The sequence below is a fragment of the Berghia stephanieae genome, chromosome 1 (assembly GCF_034508935.2).
Source record: "Berghia stephanieae isolate SIO BIC M18660-M18661 chromosome 1, UCSD_Bste_1.3, whole genome shotgun sequence".
Classification (NCBI taxonomy): Eukaryota; Metazoa; Mollusca; class Gastropoda; order Nudibranchia; family Aeolidiidae; genus Berghia; species Berghia stephanieae.
In genome coordinates, this window is record NC_088360.1 from 16,793,263 (window position 1) to 16,808,421 (window position 15,159).

At 35.7% G+C, this 15,159-nt stretch overlaps 1 protein-coding gene across 10 annotated transcripts in view; it reads left to right on the plus strand.

Moving 5' to 3' along the window:
- Nucleotides 1-14,868, plus strand: part of LOC144969153 (KH domain-containing, RNA-binding, signal transduction-associated protein 2-like) — a 24,171-nt gene extending 9,303 nt beyond the window's left edge. The window contains exons 7-11 of one of the 10 annotated variants that reach the window (XR_013644735.1): nucleotides 2,488-2,623; nucleotides 4,184-4,251; nucleotides 9,375-9,454; nucleotides 10,339-10,569; nucleotides 14,649-14,868. Coding sequence is in view for 6 of the 10 variants with exons in the window: in XM_078908264.1 (XP_078764390.1) it covers nucleotides 2,488-2,623; nucleotides 4,184-4,251; nucleotides 9,375-9,454; nucleotides 10,339-10,487 (433 nt within the window). In the remaining 4 variants the exon portion in view is untranslated. Of the gene's footprint in view, nucleotides 1-2,487; nucleotides 2,624-4,183; nucleotides 4,252-9,374; nucleotides 9,455-10,338; nucleotides 11,170-14,648 lie in introns of those variants that run through there. The other 9 variants (XR_013644738.1, XR_013644737.1, XR_013644739.1 and 6 more) reach the window with 9 other exon arrangements.
- The last annotated feature ends 291 nt before the right edge of the window (nucleotides 14,869-15,159 follow it).

The window sequence follows — 15,159 nt, forward strand, 5'->3', positions numbered from 1 at the left end:
TCAAGATGAACAGAAAATCCCAATTATATGGAAAACATCGACTATAATTCCAGTACCCAAAAAGAATCCACCAACTCAGCTGAATGATTATAGACCTGTTGCTTTAACATCAATTATTATGAAATGTCTGGAAAAGATTCTGAAAAGAGAGCTGTTGCAATTTATATATGACCAACACATACTTGATCCATATCAGTTTGCCTACCAACAAAATCTTAGTGTGGAAGACGCACTCCTCACAGTGATGCATTCAATATCAAATCACTTGGATGTTTCACCCGCCAACTACTGCCGAATCCTATACGTCGATTTTTCGTCTGCCTTTAATGCCATGAAATCCAACATATTAATTAGTAAACTGCATGCTCTAAACCTTCCCCATTACCTCATCAACTGGTATAACAACTTTCTCATCGATCGCCCCCAACATGTCAGAGTAGGCTCAAATATATCATCAGTAAAAACTCTTTCAAACGGATGCCCACAAGGGTGTGTAAGCTCACCTCTACTTTACATCCTCTATACAAACGATTGTGTGGCTAGCTTTGATAACTGCCAACTCATCAAGTATGCTGATGACACCGCAATACTCGGCCTGCTCAATGATTCCGTCTCCGAATTTAAATACACTGAGCAAGTTAGTAAATTCAGCAAATGGTGTGCCGATAACTGTCTAGAGCTCAATGTAACAAAAACAAAGGAACAACTGTTTGATCACAGAAAAATAGGAAAAAGAGCAAGACAAATAACAAAAATTAACAATCAGGCGGTTGAAACTGTTGAAACGTTTAAATACCTTGGTGTAATTATAGATAAGTCTAAGATTTGAATCGCACACCAACAATGTCATCAAAAAATGTAACCAGCGCTTGTATATACTCAGAAAATTAAGGTCTTTCAATGTGAACAGAAAGACCATGATACAAATCTACAAGTCATTAATATTGAGTATCGTTTCGTTTGGCATCACAACGTGGTATGGAAGCTGTGGAACAAAAGAAAAATCCAAACTACATAGAACCCTCAGAGAGGCTTCAAAAATAATTAACACAGACCTTAGAAGCCTTGACATAACTTATATTAATGCAGTTGAGAAGAAATCTTTTAACATTATCAACGAAAAGAGGCATCCGCTGAACGAAAAATTCCAACTTCTGCGCTCCGGAAGACGGTATCTAGAAGCAAAATGTCGGACAAATCGACATAAGACAACCTTCATTCCAACCGCCATAAAATTAATTAACAAATCTTCTGTGGAAAAATGAGACAACCAATGAAAATAACGAGAAGCAGTGTCGTGAATCATCATCGACATTGCCGCCGTCGTTATCATCATCATCATCATCATCATTATCGTAGTCATCATCATCATCATCATCATCATCATCATCAATCACAATCATTGCCATCTTCTTCTTAATATAAGACACTATATTTATAATATGGTTATCTGCTGTCCCAGCAAATATATCGTATCGTTCTATCTGTCTGTGTGTGTGTCTGTGTGTATGTATATATGTATGTATGTATGTATGAAATGTAGGCATGCATATACGATGATATGCTGGTTTGTATGTATGTCTGCATGTATGTATGTATGTATGTATGTATGTATGTATGTATGTATGTATATGTGTTTGTATGTACGCTCATTTCTTTTGTATACACGTGTAGAAACAATGTGCAAGCGTGTATGTTCGTGTATGGCTGTGTCTGTATTTGTAAATGTGTTGATGTTCATACCATGAACCAAACTGAGCATTGTTTACCTCACATGAATTGCCTTTAATTTGGACAATAAAGATTATTATTATTATTATTATTATTATTAAAGTAATATTTGTTTAACCATTACATGCCGCCCACCATTGGGTTTTACAATTGAGCGCAGTGGTGAAAATCTTCTGCGGAATTCCGGGATTTTGGGATTTTCTGTGAAATGTTCCGCTGTTTATGCAGTGTCAAACCTTTTTCTATGAAAAGCACTCAGGTGGCTCCACGGTAGATGGATGAAAAAATCACCATCATGTCTTGTGTCAAATTTTGACACCTGTGCTCAGTTGCATACATTTTGGTGACACTCATTTTTGTGACTTTGACGTCAGCCTAGACAGGATGTCACCAAAAGTCAAAAGTGACAAGGCCAGTGGTGTCCTTGGATGAATAGATGTTGGGTAGGGATTGGAAAAAAAAATCAATTCATAACGCACAACACATTCTCTCTCTTTTTCTTTTTTTTTTTTTTCTCTCTTTGTTTTTTTAATTAAAAAATTATTTATTTTTTTTACAAGACCATATTATATAATGATACGTAACTATAGTAACTATCGTGTTGTAATATAATTTTTGGATTGAGCGGCTCCTTATTTAAATATTGGTCGGAATTTCTTATTCATTATTTTTTTGGGAGGGGGAGATGATATTTTTATCCGTCGTATGCGTTCTGTGTTTATAAACTCTGTGCCCAACGTTTTCCATTTTTTCCAGAGGTGGTCGTGGAGGAGGTCCTCCTTTACCTGCTAGGGGTGCTCCAAGGGGTCGAGGTGGACCCCCTCCCCCTGCCAGAGGAGGTGGACGAGGGACCGTCCCCAACAGCTCTTCTTTTGATGGATATGGATCTCAGGTAGGTGTGGTAGTTGCCTTTCTGTTTGGGCCTCTAATTTATTTCCACTTTCATTGATTGCCTCCTGTTAAAGGAATTTATTGTACACGTTTCAATTGTGCAGACTCATAATTTACTTATTTCGTTATATTCCTGGTACGAAAGCTCATTTATGTTTCCTGTTGGGTGCAGTTGGGAGTCATGAGCATGGGTGAAATTTCGCTGGCATATGCCGGAAATTCGGTTAATTTAATTCTTATAATAATCGCTTGACAGCATTACGACTCTTTGTCAGCTTTATCATTATTGCACCACCAGAGCGTTAACTTTTAATAGTAGGAAAATGTTAATTTTCTTTCAAAAGTGACAAACCGTCGCGCGACGTCACATTTAAGCTTCTACTTGTTAAATAGAACCTGTTGAGGGTAAATAAGATAGAACCATCTTTGTCAATTAAGCCTTCAATCAAGGACTGTTTTGCCAATAAACAAATGGGTTATTTCAGTTAATTCTATTATCAGTGGTAGATGATACTGGCGGTGGTGATGGCAACAACATAAGTGATGCTGGTGGTTTAGGGTCGGTAGTAGTACTGGTGCTGTTGAACATTGTGGTGAAGATGTCGACGGGGCTAATGCTTGTGATTTTATTCTGAGACTTATAACTCAAAAGTCATACAAATTTTGTCACAATCACTAGGCCATTTATCATCTCATTCCTGGACTGTCAATTGGATTTTTAGCCAAGTAGTTACCTTGTCACACAGTCAATGTGTAGACTATTGAAATTAGCTTGCAGAATTTCAGAATTTTTTTCAAGTTTGTGTTTACACCCATGATTACAGTGACCTCCAAAGAACAGTACATTTAAGATGTATTCCACGCACACCTGAATTGTTATTCTTCCATCAAGAAGGAAGACTTTGGTGATACCACTGATTCCTGTCCATACCACAGGGCTGCCAAGTGTCCTGCATTTTGAGGCTGTGTCCCGCCGTCCAGCTTAAGTAAAAAATGTCCAGCATTTCCCTGAATTGATTAAAATATATATTATATATATATATATATATATATATATATATATATATTTAAAAAAAAAAAAAAAATTGTTTCGTTGCCTCCACAGCTAACTTTTTAATTTGATCCCTTGCCCAAGGGACCAGATATTTTTGGCACTATTAACTCTTAAGAAGAACCATTTTTCTAGTCACATTGGCACTATAGTGCTAAATTATTTGTCAATTGGTCATAAGCTTTTTTTTTTTTGTAGCCATAATTCTCCCTTTGTCAAGTCATTATCACCACTTGTCATGATTATCCGTGATGTCTCCCCCCCCCCCCCCCCCCCCCCCAACACACATATTCACACATCCAAAAAAAAGTGTCCCTTATTTTGACTTTGTGAACTTGGCAGCCCTGATACCATTATGGACTTTTACCATGACGAACTTCCTTCATGAATTTGGTAGCAAAGAGCTCCCCTTCCCTCTGCTATATGCGTAGTCTTGGAATGGGGTATGAATGTTTTAAAGGACTTGCATTCCTGTTAACACTAATTCTAGATACATTTGATTTATTTCAGGGTTTTGGGTCAGGTGGTGGCTATGACTCGTATGACAACTATGGTGGAGGACAAGGTTACTCAGGAGGGTGAGTTATCAATGTTCGAAGTGTTTCACAAGCCAACCTTACGTCCATTTATTGTATAAATTATATGATGTCTTTTTTTTTTTTTTTTTAAATATTCCGAGCCACATGGTTCAGAGACCTGTAGTAAGTCCCAGTTTCTGTAGCTGAAGACAGTAATTTGATCAGTACTCTCAAGATGGACGCTAGTTTCTTGCAAAGCACTTTTATCAGATCTATAATAGAACCTGCTATTCAGTCAGTGATGGGTAGAGGGGTATGGCCAGTTTTTGTTTTTTTTTGTATTTTGATGTAATTGAAGATAATTTGGAGTCGTGTGTGCATTAGATGTCTAGACAGTTCTTGGTATGTGCACTGTAATTTATTAACTTCAGCTCACTTGATGAGGAAAATATTGGGTTGGGGTGTTTAAGCATTCAGTTTAAAAATATTTTTCAAAAAATGTTTATCTAGTAAAGCCAAGTCAAAAAGGGAAAGATCCAGTTTTCATTTCTTACCCAGCCTGTATAGATAGGGTCAATACCAAGTCATTGAAGCATACTCTTGTATTTGATCTGCAATGTGTCAATAGCTGTTGCAATGGTAGGCGAAGGAATCCTCGGGTCATATTCAATTCTGCTCTGTGCCTGGTTGTTCGGAATCATTTTAACTGCGGTTTTCTTTATCCTTATATCTCCTGTCCATGGGCATATTCAGATAGCTGATTATTTTTTTTCCTGTGAGATTTTGTTGGTTATTTGTGGCAAATATGGATTTGACTTTAGAGGGTCTTAGAGGTCGTAGGACTTGTAATGTGTGTAATATTCCCTATTTTAGATTGATTGTTTATTTTGTGTTATAGATATTTGCAATGTTTCAAATCAACATTGTGATAGGAGTGGTGCACCCTCAGGGTTCTCACTTCTAATCATTTGTCCTTACATGTGGCTTTATGTCCTTGTTCTTAGATGAGATCATTTACTTTGATTTTTCTCTTGGCTCTTTCTGATAGAGAACTTCTCCCATTTTATAACATTTCATGTATGTCCGATTTCATATGAAATTTCTATTCTTAAGAGACAGGGACAGGAATGGCAGAATTACTTCTGTATACAAATACTCAGAAATTCCTAGATAGAAGCGTAAGGGAGCCAAGGTCAAAATGTGTCATATGCAAAGTGTTTATTTTTGAAGTCTCTTATTTGAAACCTTAAATTGTGGTATTTTTACGATTGAAAGATAGGAAGCTTGTGTCTGAAAACTTGATATTAATGTGTCGAGTATTCACGGTGTTCACTCATGATAATGATAACGAAAATAGCACAAGGCAACTCCAACTTCGCAACTGCATTAAACTTAATTTTCTAGTTAAAATGTTATAAATTTTTTAAAAGCGTTTTGACCACGTTTAGTGGATATAAAACCCAATTTTTAAAAAATAGCTCACAGTTATCAACCAGAGAAGTTTCAACCTTTGAACTTGACTTTATGCGTATAAAATGAATATCAAGCCATGTCATTCTGACAAAGATAAACGTGATGACAGTAAAGTTAGCTTTCGGCCTTTAAGACATGCATCTGGCAACTGAACAGACACATGTTTCCTTTTGATCTGATACTGTTTGTGGAATGAAATATCTTCCCTGAATAGAGCTGTGGTCAAGTGACATCACAATAAACCTTTCATTTCTTGTATGATGTTGGTCTTTTACAAATTGAATTGTATTTTATATGGATTTTTACTTTACCTCTCGAATAGCCACATCAACACACATAATAATCACACTGAATAGCACAAATTGCAATTTAAATATTTTCGATGATCCCTTCTCAATAGTCACCATTATTGACTGGTGAAGTGATATGCACCCAGGAAAATTGTAGTTTGGTGAGACCAATTTGCCTTCATTTTTTTATACCTTTGTCATGACATGATTACTGAAGAAATACTCGGTACTCTGCGTCCATCACCATTAATGATAATAATGATAATGGTAATAATAATAATAATAATAATAATAATCCTTATTGTCCCCAGGAGGCAATTATTGTTAGGTAAAAGCTCTTTATTAAAAGTTACACAAGCATAGCATACACACAAATCTCTCTCTCTCATCTCTCTCTCTCTCTCTCTCTCTCTCTCTCTCTCTCTCTTCTCTCTCTCCTCTCTCTCTCTCTCTCTCCTCTCTCTCTCTCTCTCTCTCGTCTGGCGTGTCAGTTAAACGTTCTAGTTTCACAGGTTAAAGGGACCAACTGGTAAATGCCAGATCTGCCATTTAAAAAAAATAGAACATTATGTGCCATTTGATTAATATTGCATATACTGTGTTTTGAAAAACAACGGCAGAGATAGTGCTGCTGACTTGCGCCCTGCGTAAAGTAAAAGATAAAACATTGATTTTTAAAAGATTTTGTAAATGTAATTGTAATACTTAGGCTGTTATATGTATCAATATAGTAATTGAAATTATAAATTGTTCTTTTAAATGCATTTTAAAAAATTGTATAATTAGATGAAAATATAGATACCCTTTAAGGTGGGTGTAATATGTAATATGTAAATATTAGAATAAAATCCATTTAATTCAATTATCGCATGCTTTAACTAAAAGTATGGTAGTACTCTTCAATGAAAGAAATGTTAAAATTACATTTTATTTAAGAACACAAGAGACACAACAGTGGTGGTTTTTAAATGGTTGAAAGCAGTAACGATGTCATAGAATCACAGTTAATACAATTTGAAATTTGTTTAATAAGGAGATTCTCTGCATTTTATATTGTAAATTTGAGCATTTATGTAGACCAATTTCCACTAAGTGCTCAAATCGCTCGATAGGTGTCTAGTCAGCATCAGTGCTTAACATGAGATGTGATGCCTCGGGTGATATTTCACTTTTTTATCGCTAGAGATGGCAGTGTTAACATCCAGGTACTCATTTTGCACCTTAGTACGCGAGAGAGCCTTTTCCGAGTACTCAACAATGTACTGCTCAGAGCAGGACTCAAAGCATGAGCTTTCCAATCTGATGACGAGTGTTATACCACAACACCGCTTAGCCACACATATCCATAGGTAAAGGGGTAATGCGTTATGTTTGCAATAAGAACATGATTTAAGTAAATCAATTTATAAACACTGTTGTTACTTTGTCACGTGTCTTATATTTTACTTTCTGCTTTTTGGGTGATGGAATTTTTATTAAGTATACTTAGCTGGGTGGGTGCTTTGGTCACTCTTCTATTACATCTTGTAAATTCCTGCTCTGAGTTATTGCTATCTTGTAAAGCTGATTGAGGTATAATTTTGATCTGCAAAATCTATTTTTCCTCTGTTGAATAAAACTCGATATGTAAATGTTTTACGTACAGGTTCAGTCATGGAGTGAATATGAATATGAAGATACAACGTTTTTGTGTTGTACCTTGAACTATAATCTTGTATAGGTCACTGAACAAGTGGCTGGAGATACGTTTTGCAATGGTTACCCAATAAAGAGCATAAAACAAATATCCGTTGCCATTGAAATAAACCAGTATATTGCGTTTCTGAGAAAAATGTTTTTTGGAAAATGTGATTACTTAATATCGTTATCGTTTAGCACATGACAATGCATTGATTATTTGACATAATTATTTTAAGAATGAATAACACGAGATGCCAAGAGTCAAACAGACAGGGAAATTAGACTTTACAATAGCGCTAGCCTCCTAGCCAAGTCAGGGCTGTGTGCAAAACTGACCGGGCTTTGCACGATATTCAATTTCCAGGCGTCGAAGTGGACCGGGAAAACCTGTTTTAATTTGAAAATTCCCGACCGGGAGAAGTCGGTAAAAATTGTCTTGGGCCGGGAAGAGATCTTGAGAAAAATCCAGGTGAACAACAACCCAACATGTATTCATCCGCACTGGTCAGCTTTGTTTCCAAATAGATCTACTAGAGAGTGAAATACTATGGACTCTCCACACTTTTGGCAATTTATAAACACCACAGTTTTGCGTCTAACACAGGCGGCATAAATAAGGTGTTTCAACGTGTTTTTAAGGACAGTACAATCGCCAAGAATTTTAGCCTTTCTGACCGCAAACATCATATCTGACATCTTTTGGACTGGCACCTTACTTCAGCTCCCTGTTGTCAAAGCAGCTAGCAAAGGAGCCATTTGTTCTGCTCTTTGATGAGAGTATGGACATATCTTATCAAAACAGACAAATGGACTTTTATGTTCGACTGGTGAAGACTAAATTCTTTACATCAATTTCTGGGTCATGCTACAGCTGCTGACATGCAGGCTGCACATGAAGATGCAACATCATTACTGAATTCTGCATACATGATATCCCTCATCGAACACACTACTGGTAGTGGTAACTGGTCTAGATTTGATGAGCATGCTGGAAAATACTACCTTAAAATTCTCCCCAGAGCCTGGAGAGAAGCAGGGAAAAATATTTTTGTGAATACCGTTCAATTTCCTTTATAAACCCATTATTGAGTTTTCTGGCAGATGCTCTGTGATGTCAATCTCCACCAAGAGAATCTTTTATTCCATATGATGTTCTCAGCTTTATGGATATGATATACGTATGTACTGCTAATACCACCGAAGTGCTATGGGCTCTGCTGTCATTTGGAGACATGTGTGTCTTGTTAACTTGTGGAGTAGATGAATTATTCAGGGTCATGTTCTTTTATTCATGCCGTGAAGACAGTGTTTTTTTTTCATTTTTTTTTTTTTCATTCAAATCTTCTATGGTCTTGCCTTCCATTTTGCTTTCACTATGGATTTCAATTTATTCTTGCTATTGATGGTTTTCTTGCCTTTGGTATGGATGGGTGCCAGGAATTTAAAAGTATTTAACTGGTAATTTGTTCACACACCCCCCCCCCCCCCTTTTTTTTTTTTTTTTAATACATATATAAAAAGCAAGGGTTGATTGCTGTTTTCTAATGAACATCTTTAATTGTGGTACTTGTGTGTGTGGGGGGGAGATTTGGAACTTGGGAAGAAATTGTCTCAACTCGTTAGTTACAGAGACAGGGTTGGCTCTTTCTCTTTTTGACTTCCCTTCTAGGTTTGTTCAATGTAGACGTGATTGGCTCTGTTATCTATTTTTTTTTTTTTTTCTGTCCTGTCCATCCACAGAGGCGACTCTCAATACTATGATTATGGACACTCCAACAGCCAGAACTCAGGATACGACTCGTACTCGGGGTATGACTATGGTAAGGGGGGTTGTCGGCCGTGTTGTACACCGCACATGTCAGGAAGCTGACATTGCTTTCATTGCATGATGATGCAGTACAAGGTGTCTGTGGGTGCTAGAGTGATGTGTCATGACAATGTTTCTTTACTGTTGTGAATGGGTGCCTACTTGATTTATTTTCTTATTTTGTTCATCTGAATGTACCAGTGTTTGCCCTTTCCCCCACCTATTCTCACTGCCGTTCAGTAATATTTTATTTCATCCTTTTCTTTTGTCATGATTTGAGTCAGATTACTTTTCCGTACCTGTATGATAAGTAATTGATCTCATAGAAGTGCCACAAATAGATAGACATGCCATGTTAACCTTGTAAGAAAGGGGCAACCCTGTATTTGGGAAATACTATTTTCAAGAATACAGCCATGCTAGTGTTTGCCTTTGCTATTCCTATTAATTTTAATTTTTGTTTCATGTATTGGTTAAAGAAGCTTGTCTTTGGGCTTGTTCCGGTTTTGCTCAATTATTTTGAAATTGTTTGGTATTGTGGTTTTTAATTATTTTTTTTTATAGTTTTATTAAAATTTTGAGATCACACAGCGGGGTGGTGGTTTATTTGCTAAAAGTTTTGCTACAGAAACCTGGATGAGCTCCAGGTCATTCCATATGGTGATATCTTATGAGGATTGTTGACATGGCACTACTTGATACCAACTGCTTCTTTAGCTAGCTGGACTGTGTTGCGATGCACATTGTGTCCGTAACAATCTTTTGATTTGGGCTTTTTTGGATCTTTTCATGTAGGATGTTGGCTGTACTGTCAGACATGGTAATGGGAAAGAGCAGTGCCTTGTCAACTTTCCATTCAAATGTATTTTGCACATCTGCATTGTGGATTGTAATCAGGTAGTGACAATTTATTCACACAGGAGACACTTGGAATTCAGCCGGTGGCAAAGCGGCGGCCCCAAGTGGTAGGGGCTCATCTCGTGGCCAGGCCAGAAGCCACCCATATACAAGACAGTCTGGCGGTAGCAACTTTTGAAGGATACTGAGATAAACGATCAACTACTAGCCCTCTGTCACCTTCCGTGATCAGATGTTCATCTGGCTTTGATGGGCCTTATGGGAATTGAGGTACATGAGGGTGTGCTGTATATAGATTGACATTGTGTCACTTTATTTTTTAAATGTTTTTAGAAAATTATGGCACTTGGTGCTGTGTGATTAGTATGTCCGATGTTGGTTCAAAGTGACATTACTCATACAGATGATATTCCATTCTTAAAAGAGATGATTTTTTAAATAGCCTTTATGCCCAGATGTTGATTTGTAAAATATGAATTGATAACTAAAATGTCTTAACTTAAACTTGGTATGCAATAATTTAGTATTGTTTTGCAATGACAGATTTCTTAAGATAAATAGGGATATTCTGTCTTTAGGTTTTACATTGTTCTCTCAGTGATAGCTTAAAAGAGTTAATGTATAGACACTGAAACTAAAATTAAACTCTTATCTTGTAAGTTACGTATCAACATTTCAGTTATGGTAGTTAACATAAAAAGATTTTAAATTCATCTGTAAATGAAACATGCATTTCATCATGATTTTAATCCATGTTTTTAAATGTTTTGACAGTTATTGTACCAAAACCTCTTTTATAAACAACATATGTAATTTTCATTGTCAAATAAACGCATTAAATGTCAATTGATGTTTAAAAAAACTCAAAAATAACCAAATCTTGTTTTTTCCCTTTTTGACTCTTATGGCAGTCATAGTTTTACTAGTCCATTTAGTATATATAGTTTTAGATTATTGTCAAAAAATGAGTTGCTGTATTGGCAAAGATTACATTGAGATTGGGTGGCAAGGTCTAGTTGGTTCAGGTTGATTAGTGCAGCTGTTGTGATGATCATTCTGCGCGAGTTGCACCAGTTTTCTAATGAAATATGTCTTCTGATGTACACTGGAGACCTGTGCTTCATTACTATCCATTGATTTTAGGGCAATCTGAGATGCTATTCGGGCGATTAAACTGTTCTGCTCCTAGCCAATAAATTTGGGAGGTGGTGTTCCAAATTTGATGAGGATATCTAAAATTTTGTGTCAGGAAGAGTGAATATCTTATATTATAAAATCGTCACATTGCCACAGAAATGAATTCAAATGTGTTTTTGAATAAGGGTAATTGCTAGTACCTCCGAAATTTACGAAATTTAGATTTTAAAGAAATGTTAAATTGTTGCAGACTGCATGTCTGCTTGGGTGTATCTATATATATATATATATATATATATATATATATATATATTTGTTTTATTTTTATTTTTTTTAGAGTCTCGGTTTGCTCAAGCAGTGGATGGTCAATGAACTAGCCAGTGTCAAAGATAGTGTTGTATTCTCAATTCTCTTCGTAAAACCATTCTCTTTATGGACCAGGGAGGTCTATTCCTGGGTCCTTTGTGCCTCAAATTTGTTTCTCCTTCTGTATGGCTTCATGATCTTGTCCTGTATTATGATTTATTGTACAGTGTACTTTGAGCATTCACCTTGTTAAAAACACTCATTTGCTGTCCTATTCCCCATATTTTCATTATTGTCAAAACAAAATGTTGGGTTTAACGCATTTTAGTGGGGGGAAAAAGGGGGGCGTGGATTGTTCTTAAAATCATGGGCACTCTGCAAAATATACTACCCACACCCATACAAAGATGATTGCTGGGCGTGATTGCATGCAATAAGTTGAAGATGTCAGTTGAGTATGCAACATTGGCTTGTTTTTTGGGTCATGCAATCGAAGCATATAAACTCACAACTGTTGTTACTTAACGTGTGGATTAAACATTGCACTGCTCAGTTGAAAAGACGAGCTGTTTGCCTCACAGGTGATTATGTTCTAGACTAATCGGTCTCTTGCAGTTTCATTAGCTTATCAGGATGTATTGCGAGAGACAAAATTCAACAGAGGGCTTATAGATGCTCTAGCATCTGCGTTTGTTGCCGTTTTTAAACCCAAATGTTGCCACAAAAAGTGACAAAAGTTACCTTCACTTTTTAAGCTTTCAACTAGCTGTTAGGAATGTTATGGTATGAAAAGAAATTAGATCTAATCGAAATAGGCTGGATCACATAATTTATTGTAACAAAAACAAGGCCGTCAAATTGGTAAATTGTTTTTCTCTTACACAAACCTAAATACATGCGTTGAAACATTTTGACCCAATTTAAGATAAGAAACCCTATCAGATTTTGATGTCTCTCCTACGTGAGAAAATTCAAAATGTCTAGGGCGATTATATCATAAAATGAAGCTACTGTTACAAGGGTATATAAACACTTACAATAAACAGAGCTATAGCAATATGGCATTTATGTTTACCCTTTGTACCAATGGAAAATTAGTGTTTCCTGCCTTGCTTTATTATTATTGGCTTAACACTCATCAGTCAGGAAGGTATGCGGTACAAAATTCCATGAATTAAAACAGTAAAGGCTGGCTAAACTGAAAATAGACTATATATTGTATATTTCAGTTTAAGACATGTTTTGGTATGGACTTAGTGTGACAGTAAGAGGAAATCAGGCCTTATCCTTATGGGTTTTATCATTGCTTCCAAATGTAAAAGGTGTATTTCGTGTTGGAATTATCATTTTTGGTGATGATGGTGATAACATTAAGGACTTTTCGAATCTTCATTTTCAAAATTTGAAATTGTAAAAATAAATCGCAGCATCTTGATTGGTCTCACAATATTGCAGTAAATTTTCAAAATGTTTGGGTTTTGTCAACAAAGGTGTGACGTTCCATAAATTTGTTTTTTTTTTTGGTCTGTCCATTTTTGGTACAATTGTTTGCACTATAGGTATAATAAGCTTTCTAGAAATGGCCTCTAGGCTTTTTAAAAAAAAAAGTCAAGCACTAAACTATGTCAGAGTCAACAGTCTTATTTACCAGATTCGTGGTTTACAACATTTGAAATTAAAAATCTCTTTTCTCATCATAACTGAAAAAAAAGATTTGGACCCAGTTTGTCAGAGGTTATGTTGTCTGTGGAGGTGATGAGTAAAAGTGACAAGATAATTTTTCATAACTACTACTATAAAAAGACACTACAGACTCGTTAGAGTACAATGTAATTGCAGTAATGCCTAATTATTGTACAGTGATAGATCTATCTGAGAGAATTCAAACAAAAATTGAATCCTGAAAAAGACATAAATTCACCAAACAAAAAGCAACAGAATTGTCCCAAGTCCAGACGTGCCTGATAGTGAAAAGCTGAGAAATAGTGGCACACTGCGCCTGCAGAGTGGCTTTTTTAATCAAAGGGTTCTCACGCCCCTAAGAACTAAAAAAGCAAATCCTAAAACATTCAGGTAATCTACTTTACCAATTATCTTACAAGAAAAGGCATTTTGTAATCAATCAATATCTCAGGATTGTATTCATGTGAAATATTCACTTAACTACATTGTAACATGGATTATATTTATAAACTTGGTTAATATAAATTGCAATAAATGGCGTTACGTCTTATAAGTATTAATATAGTTTAAAACTATCCATGTGGTACATTTAATAACTAGTCAATAGAAACACAATACATTGAAGGGAGAGAAGAAAGAAAAACGCTCAAAATATAAAGAACCAAAATGCCTTTTCAAAAATATAACTATTTGTAAATGTGTAAAATACTGTATTGAATTTTTAAAGTGAATTTAAACCATAAATAGTAATGGTTTGAGATAAAATGTTTAATTTTCTTTTTAATGTATTTTTAAAAAAAATTATCACAACTAAAGCTCAAAAACCTTGTTACATCTGTTGTCTAAAATTATGATAAGAAAAAACTAACATTGGGATCTTAATTTTAGATTTTTTCAGTCATGAATTGCATGCATTTTAAAGAAATTCCAGTACAGAGCTGCCAGTTTTTAAACATTTCTTTTTCCGTTTTGATTTCATCTTGTGATCATTCTTGCTCAATAAATATAGTCCGGAGATTTTGTTAATAATATGCGTAAGTTTCCCTCATTTTAATGAAAAATACTGTGTATTTTTTTTTCTCTTTGGCAGCCCTGTTTTTATTTAAGGATTTTTCGGAAACTAAAGAGCTCTTGTAATATCTTCTAATCTCTTTAATCTTCCTTGTCATTAACTTATTTGGTTGATGTATGACATTAACAGTTGCTACCATTTTCTCTTCCAGGTGTTGGAGACACGTGCAGTATTAATCTGTCTATAACTGGATTACACACCAGTTGTACTGTTTCCATACTAACGGTATCGGTTAATGTCTGCCTTCAGATCTGGACCATTTGTATTGGGTGGTGTTTGAACTCCAATCCACTAAAAGACATGGCTTGCCTCGGGCACCTTCTGATTGGTTTGGGAATTTAAAATGTACAAATAAAATGCTATGTACTGAACTCCATGTCTTGAAATGTTTCATTTTTGTTTTTAATTCTATTTTTAATTTTAATTTTAAAATGTTGATGGGTGCAGTGTCACTCATCTTTTGTCTTGCGCTGTCTTTATCAGCTGTGGTAGATCATCCCTTGGGTTCGTTTTACATTGATCCACAACTTTTCCATGTTGCTTTTGTCTTTGTCCTGGAATGTGGAGTAGGGTTTATCTTAGGCCCGCTACACACTTGCAGTTAGAAATTAGAAGCGCCTATCCTTGTGCTTATATGACCAATGTTTTTACAAGCGCTGCGA